Source organism: Pogoniulus pusillus, chromosome 4, assembly GCF_015220805.1.
Source record: "Pogoniulus pusillus isolate bPogPus1 chromosome 4, bPogPus1.pri, whole genome shotgun sequence".
Taxonomy (NCBI): domain Eukaryota; kingdom Metazoa; phylum Chordata; class Aves; order Piciformes; family Lybiidae; genus Pogoniulus; species Pogoniulus pusillus.
The window spans coordinates 10,962,660-10,978,073 of record NC_087267.1 but is presented as its reverse complement, the minus strand read 5'-3'; the positions used below and the strand labels follow the sequence as shown (position 1 = coordinate 10,978,073).

Below are 15,414 nucleotides of genomic sequence, written 5' to 3'. Positions count from 1 at the left end.
TTAGCACAATGGTTTCATAACAGTTTTATTTCTTTCTTCACATTTGTACTTTTTTTGGCCATGACAGTAGTCTACTAATCACAGTTTACTGCACCAACTGATTGGGTAGTCTACAGAGCATTATGGAATGCATATTGTATAAAGGCACTGAATGTATTTTGCCCTGTGTTTTCTGGAACATTTTCTCTCATTTGCTAAGTTTTTTTCTCAGTGACTGTACAAATTCCAAAATGCATTGCAATGCGCTCTCTTTTATGCCCTCAAATCAATTCAGCGCGTTTCGATGTAAAAATAGAACACCGTGCTGCTGTAGCACTTGATAGATTAAAAAGGCTATAAAGTAATAGGAGCAAAGAGCAGATAACAGGGTCTTCATTAAGCATCAGCAAATGCAAGTGTCATACTTAAATTGTTTAGCAATTATATACTGTACATACTGTTCCTAACTGTCTTGCAAAAAAGACATATGATAGCTAGACATTAAGTCACCAATTTCACAACAATGTCCACAAAGACATTGAAGTTCTATATAATACTACTAGAACACTCTGACAATGAAAACAGAATTCAGATCCAGGGATTCAGCTGAGGATTGCATAACAAATTGTCAAACCATGTTTTTATAGTGTACACGAAATTATCTGTGAACTGTGTAGCATTTCCTCCCCCCCCCCCATGCATTATACTGTATTTTCAACAGGAAATTAAATTTTCAACAGGAAATTAAAAGTACAAGTTGATGTTATTGTTTGTGTCAGTTCCTTTAAAAAAGAAAAGGTAAAAATATGCAAGTCTTGAAGAAAACTTGAACTTTGTATTCTGATCCACACTAACGTACCACTGAATGTGTAATTAGTCTGTACTGACCTGCATGTTCTCATAGCATTAACATCTTGTGATCAGGAGCTCCATTACCTGCATGTTCTTAGTATGAGGAGGAGGATGTACAAGTGCTTTAAACAAACTGAAGATACAAGGGGACCAAGTTCTGTGGTTACACAAATGAATTCATGGCATTTACAGGAGAAGGAGCCTCAGAGCTTTCATTTCCTTCTGCAGGTTCTTTCTCTTTTTTACCACTATATTGTCCAATAAAGGAGCCATCCTCATTGAACTGGCCATTTACACCTTCTCCATAGTCAACTAAACTATCATCACTGTCTTCTTTTTTCACAGTTCTGTCTGAAGGTGTCCGGCTGCCTTTTTTTAGAGGTTTATGGTCCTCTGCATCACTGGAGACACAAACAAACAACAAAAGGAGTTAGTAGTCGTATTTTGTATTAAGAGGAAATCAGCCATGCATGCAGAGTTGATAAAAAGCATGTGTGCAGCCCTACAATCCTTTAGTAAATCCACATCACATTGTAAAGAACGGTCAATATGATGCGGCTGACATGGATACATGATGTAGGAATGGTTTAAACTGAGAATGTCTTCAGTGGAGGAAGGGGAGTTTGTGGTTTCTTTCTTTTCTTTCCCCATCGTGCATGACTTTTCAATGGTAAGACTTGAGTCCTTGGCTTGGAAGCAATTTAGATGCAACTGCAAGCATTAAAAAGTGGCTTGTATAGTTATTAAAAAAAAACCATTTCTTTGGTTCTCCAAAGTAACAAGCTTATGATGTGCTGTGAAGTTAGTCTGTTAAACTTCTTAATTTCTTTGAGCCCTTGAACATGAATGAAGAATGAATTTGGTTAAATGAAATATACTGATTTTCTTTACTAGTATAAAGAAAATAAAGGTGCTGCATTTCAAATAATTTCTTACATAATGCAGGCCAGGCTTGAGACTTTCAACCTTACCTTTCAAGAGACCTATATATTCCATTAAAAGGGTGCAGAAGAAACAAATGAAAATAGCCTAAGAAGAAAAGCAAAGTCCATATCCTGATAGTGATCAGTATTTTATCAGTAATAATTTGATCTTAAAATTGCTAAGACATTTATACAGATAAAGCAACAATTTAACTTACAGTAGCTACAGATGAACAGTTAAGAACATGCTTAGTTTTATTACTTATCAAGGAGGTTGGCAAGTATCAATTTACCAACCTCCTTATCCTAATCCATAAGCACTGTCCATGGTCTGACAGTGATGATGGTGACTTGCAGGACAACAGGAAAGGAGAAGGCAGACAGGGAGGAGACATCCCTCTGGCAAAGTACTGTGGTCTCTTGTCAATGGAAAAGCTACAGTACTATCAGCATCCTCAAATAAATCTGCAGCTGTCTAAGTTTGTGTTTCATGCAGTAGATGTAGTTAGGCTCTTTTTTTGGAATCCTTTACACTGCACTTCAGTTTAAAGATGAAGATTTTAGCAGCTCTAAAGCACTTGCCATTAAAATCCACTATCACCAGCTGCATTTTGGGGTGCAATTATTTACCTTGTCTTAAACAGAACACATGATTTTATTTGCATGTAGGGTACAAAAGAGTAAGTGATCTTTTTGTTTGTTTGGTTTGTGGGTTTCTATTTTTTTAAGACTCTTAGCTTATGAGAAATCGAAGAATGTGTATAGAATATCTAGGAAATAAAGATACACTTACAATATCCATAATATCAGGCTGAATATATATTCAGCAAATTATTTTAACTGTAATTCCTCAACTCAGATACCTTAGCTTCTCCAATAATTGTATTTTCTTTTTTCCCCTAATATTTCTGAAACCCAGAGAAACCAAATGTGTGTATATATATATTTAAAAAAATATAAAGTGACACAGATTATAATATAAACTTCAGTGCCCTGTTGAGAAAGATTTCCCTATTGCTAGAAAACCATTACACCAATTTTCCATCAAGTTGCTTCTCCTCATTTAATCCCCCTTTCTGGTAAAGTCCCAGGTGGTCAGTCATGTGCTAAAATCAGAGAATGGCAGGTTGGAAGGCACCCCAACCTTTCTAGGTGATGGTGTAGTTTAAATGAGCTGGCGCAGCCCCCAGTCAAGCTGAGTCTTAAAACTGCCCAAGGTAGAGGAATCCACTGCTTCTCCTGGGAGACTCTTGTCATGGTGAAAATTTTTCTTCTGGATCCCAGTCTGAACCTCCCCAGCAGTAACTTGTACCCATTGCACCCTGTCTTTTCCATGTGACTCCTTGTATAAAGGGAGCTTCCATCATCCTGGTAGCCACCCTGTATGTACTGATATGTGGTAACAAGGTCTCCTCTAGGACTTCTGAAGGCTGAGCAAACCCAGTTCTCTGAGCCTTTCTCAGCACACCTCTAATATGCTTACACTTCTAACGCAACTTACAGACAAAGCATACCATGGATTTTACTTTTCTGTGCATACACAAGTAGTAGAAATGTCTCTGTTATTAACATTTAAGAAAACCTTCGTGTTTCAAATATACAAAAGGCAAAAATTCTAAACCCAACTCTGTCACTTGATTTGGTCTTTAGCCATTGCTCTGTACGTGGCGCGAGGATAAAATCATGTTGGTGATCTATGCTGACCGATATTGCAAAGAGAGAGGCTAGTAACATTTAAAAGAGTGCTACTCCAAAATGTCAAGCATCCTGCAGCAAAGAGCAAATGTTTGTCACACCACAAAGACAAGCAGATTGCAGAGACATTACTGAAGAGAGCTGGTCTGGGAAGGACCCTATATGCTTAAAAAGTTGAAGACAGAACTGAGTATTTAAAACTTATGCGCAGTGCAGTTTCTCCATTAGCTTCACCAGAAGGCATTAGAGGCATTTTAACAGATGATACAAACCAAATGGAGACCAGACCCTCACACTGCAGTACTACCAAGGTCCTGCTCCCAAAGAACAATGCCCTGCAGCGTTCAGTGCTTTCTGGGTAAGAGCAGTCAGCACAGAACGCTGCACGTACATGCTGCTGCTTAACTTTTGACAAGCACCTTTGTAACTGCTTACAATGCAGTATGTAGGAGTGACCATAAAATAAAATAGCACCTATATCATACTCCAACTGGGCAAGAAGATGTGCAAATACTATACAGTGTGAGCTTCTCCAGTGTAGTTTGTTAGGCTGGGATATGCACTAAATAAAAGATATACCATCACTGTATTTAAATAATCGATCTTTTTGTGTTTAATCCAATATAAAGCTTGATTTTCATTTAAACAAATAAATCTGGGCATGGGAATTTCTGCTCTCGGGGGTTTTGTGTCTGCAGTTTTGAAATCAAAGTTTATTTATAAGCCAAACAATGAAGAAATACTTACATGGCTGCATTGTCTGTGATTTTTCTACATTTTAGTAAGGATGCAGATTCTACTGTCTGTATGATTAAAAACAAACAAACAAAACTGCAGATTTATTGGGACTGTACCTGCACAGAGGTAGGCACCAGTCTAAGAACACAGTTACAGTAGATGCAAAAATGAATTCTGGATCTGGGGATCTCCTCCCTTTTTTGCACTGTTCAAGTCCAGAAAGAAGTTCTGTCAGGATTCTGACAGTGGAAAAACACGTGGGATTACCCAGAGTGCCCCCCACACCCTGCTCAAGAAAAGAAACATGCCATTGTAGCACTTGTTCTTTATCTAACTGGATTGTGACTCTTGTATTAAACGAAGATATTTCTTTGGGTGGAACGGAAAGAAACTGAGGAGTAAAAAGCAAAACAACAAGTAGGAGAGAGAGTGAAGGCATCAATGTTTTGGATGGCACTTTCATAACCCTAGACTGCAAAAGAGAGAAGAGACCCTGGTGCTCTGGGGAGACAGATATATTTTCTGTTTGCCACCAAGAAGCAAACTGCAAAAGCTGCTGAGTTGTATTATGAATATGGATGCTCAAAGACCTATAGAACACTTTAGGCTGTAGAATATACATATATAGAGAATGTACTACACTGCAAAACCATGTTGAAGTCATCAGTTTTGATGCTGTGTCTGCAAGACTTGCTAATCCTGCTTATATGCATTCACAAAACTATTTCCATATGCAACCAGGTCAGAGTATAATTTCTTTTTGCTTTGGCTCCTGACTTTTATACTTACCCACTGCAGTATCATGGTATAAAAGCAGTACAAATTTGCTTGATCAAATTACAGTGGAAAAATGAGGAACTTTTTGATAAGTGTAATGTATGCAGTGAGTACGATTAGTAACAATGAGAAAGAACAAAAGAAGAGGTGAGAATGGACATGAACTCTGTATTTAGATCAGACAGCTATGAGCATTAAGTGTTATACTTTCACTATTTGTTGCCTCACAGATAAATACCATACCACTAGCTTTTTAAGGATGGAAGTTTTTTACTGAAGACTGATATGTACCAGCCATTTTGGTAAATACTGATATGCAGCACACGCTTTTCTTGCCCTTTTAGCAAGAACAGTATTTAATATTAAAGTATTAATTAGGTATTTTTCAGGACTGCCTGCTAGCATATGAATACAATGTTTTTTTTCTTCTTTGTTCAATGAAAAATACATCACACTTGCAGATCAAGAGATGTAAGAAGTATGGAGGTGACAATAACACATGTAAGTGCAAAGCAAAAACTTAAAAAAGCACTTCCATTTCGCAAGCTGTTCAGATATTGAAAGAAATATGTACCTTGAAATTTCCTTTCTTCTTTCAACTTTTCAATTTTTCTTCCTTAGATATGGGTACATGCAGCAACCAGTCAGAATGGGGAAGACAGTTTTACGATGCCTCTGCAGTCCAGCAGGCAACTAGTTCCCACTAAACTTTGCCACAGTCATGGACATGCAAAAAGACTCAATATATGGTTAGCAATATACTACTTTTCCTTGTAACACAACTGTCATATGAAAGGAAACATAAATCAAACAAAATGGGTAAAGCATTCTGGGCTATTGGACTCAGAAAGAGGATGAAGAAGATAAAAACTGTCGGCAGTAAAGTCCTTTTTTCTATGCCCTCAGGGTGACAGCCCAGAAGTGTTTCAGGATAAGCAATCACAAAAGTACCTTGCACTATGGCATCCCTCCTCGCTCCAGGAGAACACCTGCCCTACTCATGCTCCTAAATGGATAGGGCTATGCTAATGAAAAATGCTTTCCCTATACACTTATGCACCTGTAGAAAGACTTCAAACTATTGCACTATTTCTAACCTATCTAAGACATAGGCACATCTACATTAGTTTTCCGAGTAGTCTTAGCTTTAACATCCCTATTATACTCAGTCTTCAATCCTAGCAGAAGGTGAAAAAACGGGGAGATTAGGCTGTGCATTTAAATGGCAGTGGGTTGAAAGAACTGTTCTTATTCAAGGAACCTGACTCTATCCTTGTGGAAATCTGAAAAAAAAAAAAACCCTTCTTGAGAGAAATTCAACCAACTTTCCACTTCTGGTGGGAAATTATAGAAAGGGAAGTCAAAGCTGTGATTTAAAAAGTGTTGACACAGATGTTCAAGAATTCAAATAAGAACCATCAAAGAAAGACTGTGTGCATAAATGAGAACACAATAAGACTACTGCCAAATCCAATAGGACTAAGACAAGAATTTTTCAGGCAGTCCAGTGACATCATCTCTTGTACTAGAAGGAACCGAGCTTAGAACTATGGTGCTGAGGCACAAAACATTGCTGGAGACAATTCTAAGCTACAATAAAACTTGAATAACTACAAAAGAAAAAAATACTATTATGATACAAATGACATTCTCACTGTTAATCAACCCAGAACAAGAAGGAGGATTAATATCTGGCAATCTCAGAACTCTCAGGCAATTTCCAGAAAGTCTCTCCCAGCACACCTAGGAATTTCTAGCAAAAATACTGTGTGTCAAAATGCTGAAGAAAATGGGCATAATAATTCATCAAGAGGTGCACACATCCTGCATTATCAGACTAGCAGCCCTGCTGCTGTAGTTGCTTGCCCTGTGGAATCTTCTCACCAACACTCTGCAGACTGCAATGAGGTGCCAGACTTTCATACCTCCTGTGAAGAAATGCATGCTTGCAGTCTCTGTTCATGAATCCATAGGTCTGCAGATGCCACAACTTCTTAATTTCTCAATTTAGGGCCCATGATGGAAATGTAGGCTGATTTATATACCTACACTGACCTGAACAGGAGCTTTAGATAGCCATGAATTTTATTTTAAACAAATATACATTTGTGGTAGTTGTTGTATTTCTTGCAGTTTCTTGCTGCACACATTCCACGCTGTCCACAATTTACTACCTTGGTCTTCTGCAACTCAAGGAAAACACTGGGATTGTGGTGCAGCTTGCTGCTGCAGCAGCAGTGTTTCCCCTTGTGATGCAAAAGTGCAGGTATTCCTCCTGTCACAGGAACACAGTGTACCAGGTCATTCTGTGGATCCTGAAACACCTGCACTTTCTAAAGCGTTGCTGCCTTCATTAGATTGGTGCAGCAGGAAAACCCAGCTTTGGCTGGTTTTGCACAAAGTATGCTTCTAGATGAAGCTGAGGAGTGCAAACTTCAAACAAGTTCAAGCCATCCCAACAATACTGGGAAGGCTAGAAACTGAATGTGGCAAAATGCTCCCCTAAAATTCAGAGCTGTGACTTCTCTAGAATATCCTAGTTAGTCATTAAGATATAAGGAATTCAATTATTTAATTCTTATTATGAAACAACTAATTTTCTAAGCCTTGGACTTAGTTGTCCAGAAATACTGAAGTCTATTCAGTAAAAATTTCCAAGTTGCTCACTCTTGGCAGTTCCTGAGAAAGGAGGAAGCAAGCAAGCTTGTGTTCTTAAAAAGTTCCTCTTGATGGTCTGATGTCTCTCTGAAAGTGAGACGTCCTTTTGTATTTGGCATGAAATGATTGTGAGACCTTATACTTTCCCTTCCCCCCTTTAAACTTGGGAGGAGAACGAAATGAGCTCAGACACTTGTGTGGATAAGAAAATGAAGAGCATCTAACAGAGCTCTTTTTTCTCAGCTGACATAAGGAGTGTTTGCGTTCTGAGAAGTCCTTCATGATCTGGACCAAGGCTCCACCAAACAGCTTGCCACCCGTGTATGGTAAAGAGAGCAGTTTACATTTTAGATCTAGTGATGAGGTCCAAGGTCGTAGCCATACAGCTCTCCAGGCTACAGTGAGGCACGCCATGCTTTTAACAGTGAGTCTAAGAGAATCCTCAGCTGCATCATGGATAAAATTAGCTGCAATTTTACATAGCCTGTGCTTCCTTTGCATGGCACCAGATGGGACCCATTTCCTTTTGAATCTGGCTCGTTCTTCCTTCAACCATATTAGTAACGCTCTAGAAGCGTAAGTGCAGTAGATAGATACCCCGAGCTGGGCTGCAGCTAGCTTGAAACACCTTTTAATTGCTTCCTCAACCTTTCTATCAGTAGGATCTTTAAGGAGAGGGACTGATAGAACAGGATCACCAGTAACCAATGCCCTGTCTACCTGAGGCAAGGTCCCCCACAAAGCAGCTTTATCCACTGGAAAAGGATAAAGCTTACGCAGGACTGCTGGGGCTTCATGCTTTGCCTCCGGATTATCCCAAATCCCACACACAAGCTCTTCCACTGCTGAGTCGATAGGAAGTGCATTATCCCGCTTGCCTTCGTTAGAGGGGAGAAGCGGTTCTTCTGAAGCACCTTCCACTTTGGAAGATTTCAGCATTAGCACTCTCTCTATGTGCTTGAACAGATAATTCTGGTTCTTGATGTCAAATTTACGCAGAGGTTCTGGTCCTTCTTGCTCTTCTGTAGGGGACTCAGATGACACCTCCCAATCTTCAGGGGATGACTCAACATCCAATGCCTTATGAGGCTTAGATTTCTCCTTCCGAGAGGCACTTTGATCTTTTAAACTGTTCCTATGGTCAGATTCAAAAGTTTGGGAACTGCTCCCAGTTGCTTCTAGAGGAACCACTGGTACTTCTGTAACTGGTACCCTGGGACACTTTACTGAATGGGACCTAGCCTGTGCCACAGAGCTTATACTTTGCCTGGCTGCTGTCAAAGCATCCTTTAAGACAGTAGCTAGCTCAGGCAAAACTACAGATTTCATGAACGAATTCTTTTCAGATTCAGAGAAGTGGGTAGTAGTAGAAGGTCTTACCTTCCGGTGGCAGGAGTTCTGATTGTCTTCTGAATCTGAGCTGTAGTCTGGGGTGTGGCTGAACCAGTGCTGGAGAGAGGAGTGCTGCCTCGCCAGTGAGCCATGAAATGAGCTGGAGCTGAGGGGCTGATGGGAAGGGGATGGCTGTCCTGCCTGAGAATCTGAGCCCTCCTCCGACCCCATTAGCTGTTGCTCAGAAGCGTGATGTCTAGAGCCATGCCTGTACTTCCATGCGTCTGACCTTTTTTCCTCTTGGCAGAGGGAAGCAGGGACAGAACTAACCCTTGCAAGCTCTGGTGACTGCCTAGCCCTCCTCCTGGTGTAGGAGGTCTCTGAACTGGTGCTGGAGTATTGATCCCCTGACCTTCTGAAGAAGTTGGATCTGTCAGATCTCACAGACTTTGCTTTGGTAAAGACAGGGTCTGCTTCAGGAGAATTGGCACAGCTACCTTTTCTTTTCTTTTCCTTGTCCAGTTTCTTTCCTGTCCAAGCAGACATGGACCTGAAGTGATGAAAAAAGTTCAAAACACGCAAATTCCTGGATTTGTCAATTTTTACTCTTTTTTTTCCCAAATGGAAACCCTCTACCCTTTTTCCTTAAAGAAGCATTGCATCATAACCAGGGTCATGTGAGACAGACAAACTGAGAACTGAGTGACTGCAGTGATGCTGGGCTGCAGAGGGTGCCAAGATATCTTCTGTAATCTGACTGGTTGCTGCTGCTGCCCTGTCTCTAAGGAAAAAAGAGGAAAGCCCAATGTAGACTAATTACACAGAAATACATTTTAGAAAGGAGGTTTCGCACGGTAAATAAGGATGAGTTCTTTCCATGAACAAGTCTGAAAGTGTGGCATGCATCTGTCTGTATTCACCTAGCACTGAGGTGGATAAATGCATAATGAAATGATTTAATCAAGCACTACAGATTGATTTAAGCCACTTAAATATGGAGGTATAAATTCAAACCTCGCTACAGGTCACACACGAAAGCAGACTTGAATAATCTTATTTTAAGACTGAGAAAACACGTACTGAGGCCATGTAATTTGTACTATTCTGTACAAAGGCCAATTTCTACTGCTGAAAGTTCCAAATATCAAAAAAGGAGGAATAAAAAGGATCTCTCCTGCCTGTGAGAACTTCTGTAGTACTTAATTTACTTCTGTTCCAAATATTGCTTCACACTCCCCTTTTTATCAGCTGAATGTAATTAATCCACACACGTTTACTGCTGTAATATAATACCCTTCTGAACTAATTAACCTGAGAACAGAGTACTGCATTTTTCTAAGATCAAGGAAGAATAAACAAAAACTGCTCTTTGGCATTGAGAACTGTAAAGTTCTTCTAGTCAGATCAAGATGCATATTTCCTCTGTATGAAACAGATATGGCAATGCAGTAGATCCCTCTAAAAAAGAAGGGGTTTTCTATGCACATCTGTAAATGTCACATCTTCAAAATGATAAAGGGCTTTTACAATGCTTTAAGCACAGCAATGCCCTATAAAATCTGTCTTAACAACCACATAAATCATAATGGTAATGGCACATGTAGAAAATAGCACTAGTAAAACTCCCAACAAATAAAATGCTCCATATTTAAAATGCATACTCATAATTGTTATATGAGCAGACTTGCCAAGGCACACTTTTTGTCAGGCCTGGAGATTGAGCTAGACTACACTACCAATAAAGGATGAGAGTCAGGAGCAAGAACTGTGTTGCGCACTTTGTAGCTGCTTGATATGTATCATGTACTGAAACAGAAGAAAGCAAGATTTGTTTTTTCCTTGCAGGACATTACTTCACCTTTGTGTATAACATCACTTTCCTGTTGCTGGATTAGGTATTAGCACTGGCAGCCATTTAAAATGCATTTTTTACAGTAAGCAAATCCTGGCTGTGACAGAGTGTGACAACTGAACCCTGAGGCACCCCAACCTCCTTGCTCCCTTCTTGCAAGGGAGGAAGATTTATCTTTATTAGGCTTCAGTTAGAAATGTATTTTCAAACCCCAAAATCCCAAATGTGCCCTGACAGGAGGGGCACTGTACCTGGTATTTAACTCGCTTAAAGATGGGATTATAACTAAAGATTCCTCACATTGAGACAACTGTGTTTGAACCCAGATTTCCCCTTGAATGAGTGAATTGCTTATTTTACATTTGAATGTTTAATTTTCTTTTCTAATGGTGTAGCTGCAATGCTACCTATAGTTCTGTACAAGACTAGATACAGAATCTTTGGCAACATGGAAAAAAAAGTCAGCCTTGAATTATTAACTGTGATATAAAACGTACAGTTGTGATATGAACCACATGAAACCACATCAGTCACTCACCTGTATTCACCAAATGTTCCATCATCTTCCTTCATAGGCTGTATTTCTGGATCAGCATGTGCATCCTCCTTTTCTTTCACTAAAACATTTAAAATAGTGATTTCTACCATGAAACTGCAAGATGAGAAACCTTAAGTTCTGAAACTTGCTAGCTTGTTTTTTTGAAAAGAAAGATTTGCTAATTAGTTATAGCATTTTGTCTTCATTCAAGTACAAAATAAATGTATGGCATCCTACATGAGTAAAACTTGTTCATTTCTACCTCTAAAGTTTTGTTCAAAAGCCAACTAAATCGTTTTATTTACTTATGTTATTAATAGAGCTGATGTTTATTGAAATCTGAATACTTGAGTTTTACTTATCCACACTCCACATTTCCTCTTGCTATTCCTCTCACACCAACTGATAAAACTGAATCAGATTCATTTTTCAGCCTGTATATTTTTTGCTTAAATTCTCCAGAGAATTTGACACAGTATTTGAAGGATTACTACTACTGGAAAAAGCAGGCATGGTAATGCAAGCGAAAGCAAAGCAAAGCCACATACCCTTAAACTGAAGGCAATTGTACCTCTTGCACATCCTTGTTACAGGTTTAGTCATCCATTGATGGGAATAAATCCACAGCCATAACTCATGCCTATAAACCCCCCCCCCGAAGTACTGGGTCCTTTGACTCAGAAATATACTAGCATCTGGGAAGACAGATTTTTATTGGAGACCTACAAGTTCGGACTGTTGACAGAGTAAAATAATATACAGACTCACAGAACTAGATTGATGATTTTTCCCTTTGCCTTTTAATTTCCATTTTCATGGCTACTACTGAAACCTTTCCTTGTTTAGCAGACAGTTATATAATCCAATATATGATCTCTTACCTTTCCTCTGGTAATTTCCACACTAATTTGTACGTCATTTGTACTGTTAAGATGATATGAATCATTTCTGACAGTATTTTAAAAGTCTGTAACTACTATAATGCACCTTGAAATGTAGCTGGCTGCTATATTCCACACAGAAATGACTTAATTTTTCCAAACAAACTGTAGGCAATCTCAAGATGATGTGCTAAACCTGTGGTGAAATGGAGTTAATAATGTTGTGTTTTGCATTTACCACTAACTGCTAACTGTGGAGCAGTAACTTTGCAATGGCACAAGAAATACAATTAGCTCTAGTCACTGCTAGAACTAACAACACATACTGAATCTGCAAATCTTCTACAAAGACAGACTTTGACTCTGTGTGTGTGTATGTGTGTATATATAAATTAGCACTTTGAGATTTATTGGAAAATTCCAAATGAGAAATTGGGACTTTCCCAAAAGCTCACTGCAGTATGTAAATAAATTAGAGCAGTGGTTGTAAAAAGAATAATGATGATAAAGTCTATATCACAGAATGTCAGGGGCTGGAAGTGATCTCAAAAGGTCATCGAAGTCCATCCTCCCTGCCACAGCAGGGGTTTGCTAATTGTGATAAAGTTTGCTGTATAAACAATTTCCAGCTCTTTGCATTCCTGCCTCCTGCTTTGCTTGCTCCTTCTCTCCTCCATCCTGACTGATTTCTGCATTAACCTTGTCTGAGTAAACAACAGTTCAAGTCTGTTCTGGTTTTCTCTCTGTGGGAGGGGAGGATGAAGTGGCTGTAGGCCCTTCTGGGCTTTGTACAAAGGGGAATTTTGTGTTCTCACTCAATTGTAAATATATTTTGTACATATGCATTGTATTATATGCTTGTAAATTTTATCTTGCTCTAAATACATAGCTTCGTTTGCTTCCAAGCTTTTCTGAGCTACTCTGGTGATTCTATTTGGGGTTTAATTTTTAACCCACCACTATGTGTGTGTATAATTATATACATATATATGTATGTGTGTGTGCATGCACAAGTATGAGTGTTGAAAAGAATTAACACCTGACATCAAGTAATTCTGCAGGTGCAGAGAAAAGGGCATAGCAGTGAACTCAACTGTTTTCTTCTATTCAAATTATATACTTGACTCTCTTCTACATGGTGGCTCACTCCAAGTTCTCCCTACTCTTCTCAGTTTCATCACTTTGCTTGTTTCGTTCTCCTAATTTTCCTTTTATTTTCCCAATTCTTTCACTAAGTGTCACTTTTCCTATATTCTCTGTAGTCTCATTTTCCCTTTAAAAAATCCAAGTATTAGGAAAAAAAAGTAAGGTGATATTTTCAGCCTGTCACTGAACTCTATACAGCTGTGCTCCGTAATCATCAGTCTGTTCTCTGTGGGCATAGGTGGCTGGGAAAGAAGCTTCTCCTGTTTTTGCTGTCACTACAAATTTTTGCTCCCTCCATAAAACATTGGAAGAGATTGGGCAGAGTAGGATTCTTGTACTTAAAGTATATTTCACCTTCTCATCTGGTATGCAAATTTCACCTATAAAAGACTTGCCAATGAAGAGGCAAGGTTTTTAGTGTTCACTGACACTAGCTTCCAGAAGTGCACTGGTGCAAACAAGGGGGAGAAATTCAAATGCAGTATGGATTCTTTTTTCTTCTTGAACTTTTCTAAGTCCATCCATCTTTAAATAAGCATTCTAGAGTCTAGCTTTAATCTGCAATAACAGTAATAATATATTTTCTGTAATATGGAACAGATTTTTACATGAAACTAAGCAATTGTATTTTATCTTGTAGCTGGGAGAGGAAAAAGAAATGTCAAGTTACTCTTTGATGCCCACTTAATGTTCATTCATATCTACTCAGACCTCAACAGCTGCTGTGAGATCCCATCAGGTGATACTATGCAAACTGATTTTCACTATCCTTTTCAGGAGACCTTCAGTCTATGAGTCTACTGCCTAAACAGATACATAAGACTGAGGAAAGATCATATAAATACATCTATAGAAAAGATACATACATGCACATATATATGACTTTTATAATATGTACTCCCAGAAGATTGAAAGTTTTGACAGAAGATGTACATTATATAGTTCCAATTTTTCATTACAAAATAATAACATATACTTGGCCATTCCCATCCCCAATACTAAAAAAAACCCATAAACCAACAAACTCTACAAATAAAAACTCTTACAAAGAAAAAGCTTAAAGGAAAACCATCCTAAAGGATGGCAACTTCAAATGATGCAGATTCTAAGGAGGGTAATATATTCGAGACAAAACAATATATGAAGAGATTTATCCTATGCAATGCATTCCCAGTACTTGAAGTGACACGGTGGCTATAGCCTGGTATGTTTCCAGACTTTCTCACCACATGAATTCTAACTCAGCTCATTTTAGTGAGTTAAGACCATCTGCATTACACTTCAGTGTAAAGTACTGGGTGAGGGGACCAAGTATCTCAAACAAAGTTCAAATATGCAGATTGGTTCTGACAAGCCTACCAAATGATTTACCATACACACAAAGCAGCAAACCTGAGATCTGTTTTAATAGAATTCTGTACCTTCATTGTTATATATCATACCTGGATATTTTCCACCTTTATTCCTCCTTATGAAGCAAACAATGAGTAAAATCAAGATGAGAAGAGCAACAGCACACATAAGACCAATGAACCATCCTTGAGTAGCAATGTCTACCTGCCGACTTGCCATTGCTGGAGAGAAAAGAAGAGAAATGAGATGTTGTGCTGCATTTAAATGCTATGCTAATTCAGAAAAATAGTAGCTGGTTTGCAATGTTCATTAATTAGGAATAGCATTCACCATAGAAAATCAGTATTAAGAAAAACAGTGGTATTGTGTTTTGTTTACATTATTCACAATGTTTCCAAATACATGTGCATAGAACTTGCTTTGGAGCACACAAGAACTCTGCCAACATTTGAGCTTAGCAATTACTTTGCAAAAATCTGTGCACTTACTACATTGCTTTCTACAGACCTCAAAACTGTTCTCTAACATTTTAATTAAACTACTGAAATGAAATTGCAAATCATGATTCAAACAAAAATATTGACTGCATTCTCAAAATGAATTAAAAGCCAATACTCATTAGTTAATGCACTTCCATCAGTCTGAAATAGGGAAACAGATGGGTCATTCAAAGCCCTAACATTCAATTTT

General features: G+C 38.6%; 1 protein-coding gene across 50 annotated transcripts in view; it reads right to left on the bottom strand.

The window, feature by feature from the left end:
- Window positions 1–713: 713 nt before the first annotated feature.
- The window catches only part of NRCAM (neuronal cell adhesion molecule), a 125,017-nt gene continuing 110,316 nt past the window's right edge, over window positions 714–15,414 (bottom strand). For 28 of the 50 annotated variants that reach the window (XM_064142132.1, XM_064142134.1, XM_064142137.1 and 25 more), the window contains 4 exons: window positions 14,814–14,945; window positions 11,345–11,423; window positions 5,539–9,504; window positions 1,151–1,232 (listed from right to left, as the gene is read on the bottom strand). In XM_064142132.1, coding sequence (XP_063998202.1) covers window positions 7,677–9,504; window positions 11,345–11,423; window positions 14,814–14,945 — 2,039 coding nt within the window. In that variant the 3' untranslated portion in view covers window positions 1,151–1,232; window positions 5,539–7,676. Of the gene's footprint in view, window positions 1,233–1,802; window positions 1,861–5,538; window positions 9,505–11,344; window positions 11,424–14,813; window positions 14,946–15,414 lie in introns of those variants that run through there. The other 22 variants (XM_064142163.1, XM_064142166.1, XM_064142167.1 and 19 more) reach the window with 3 other exon arrangements.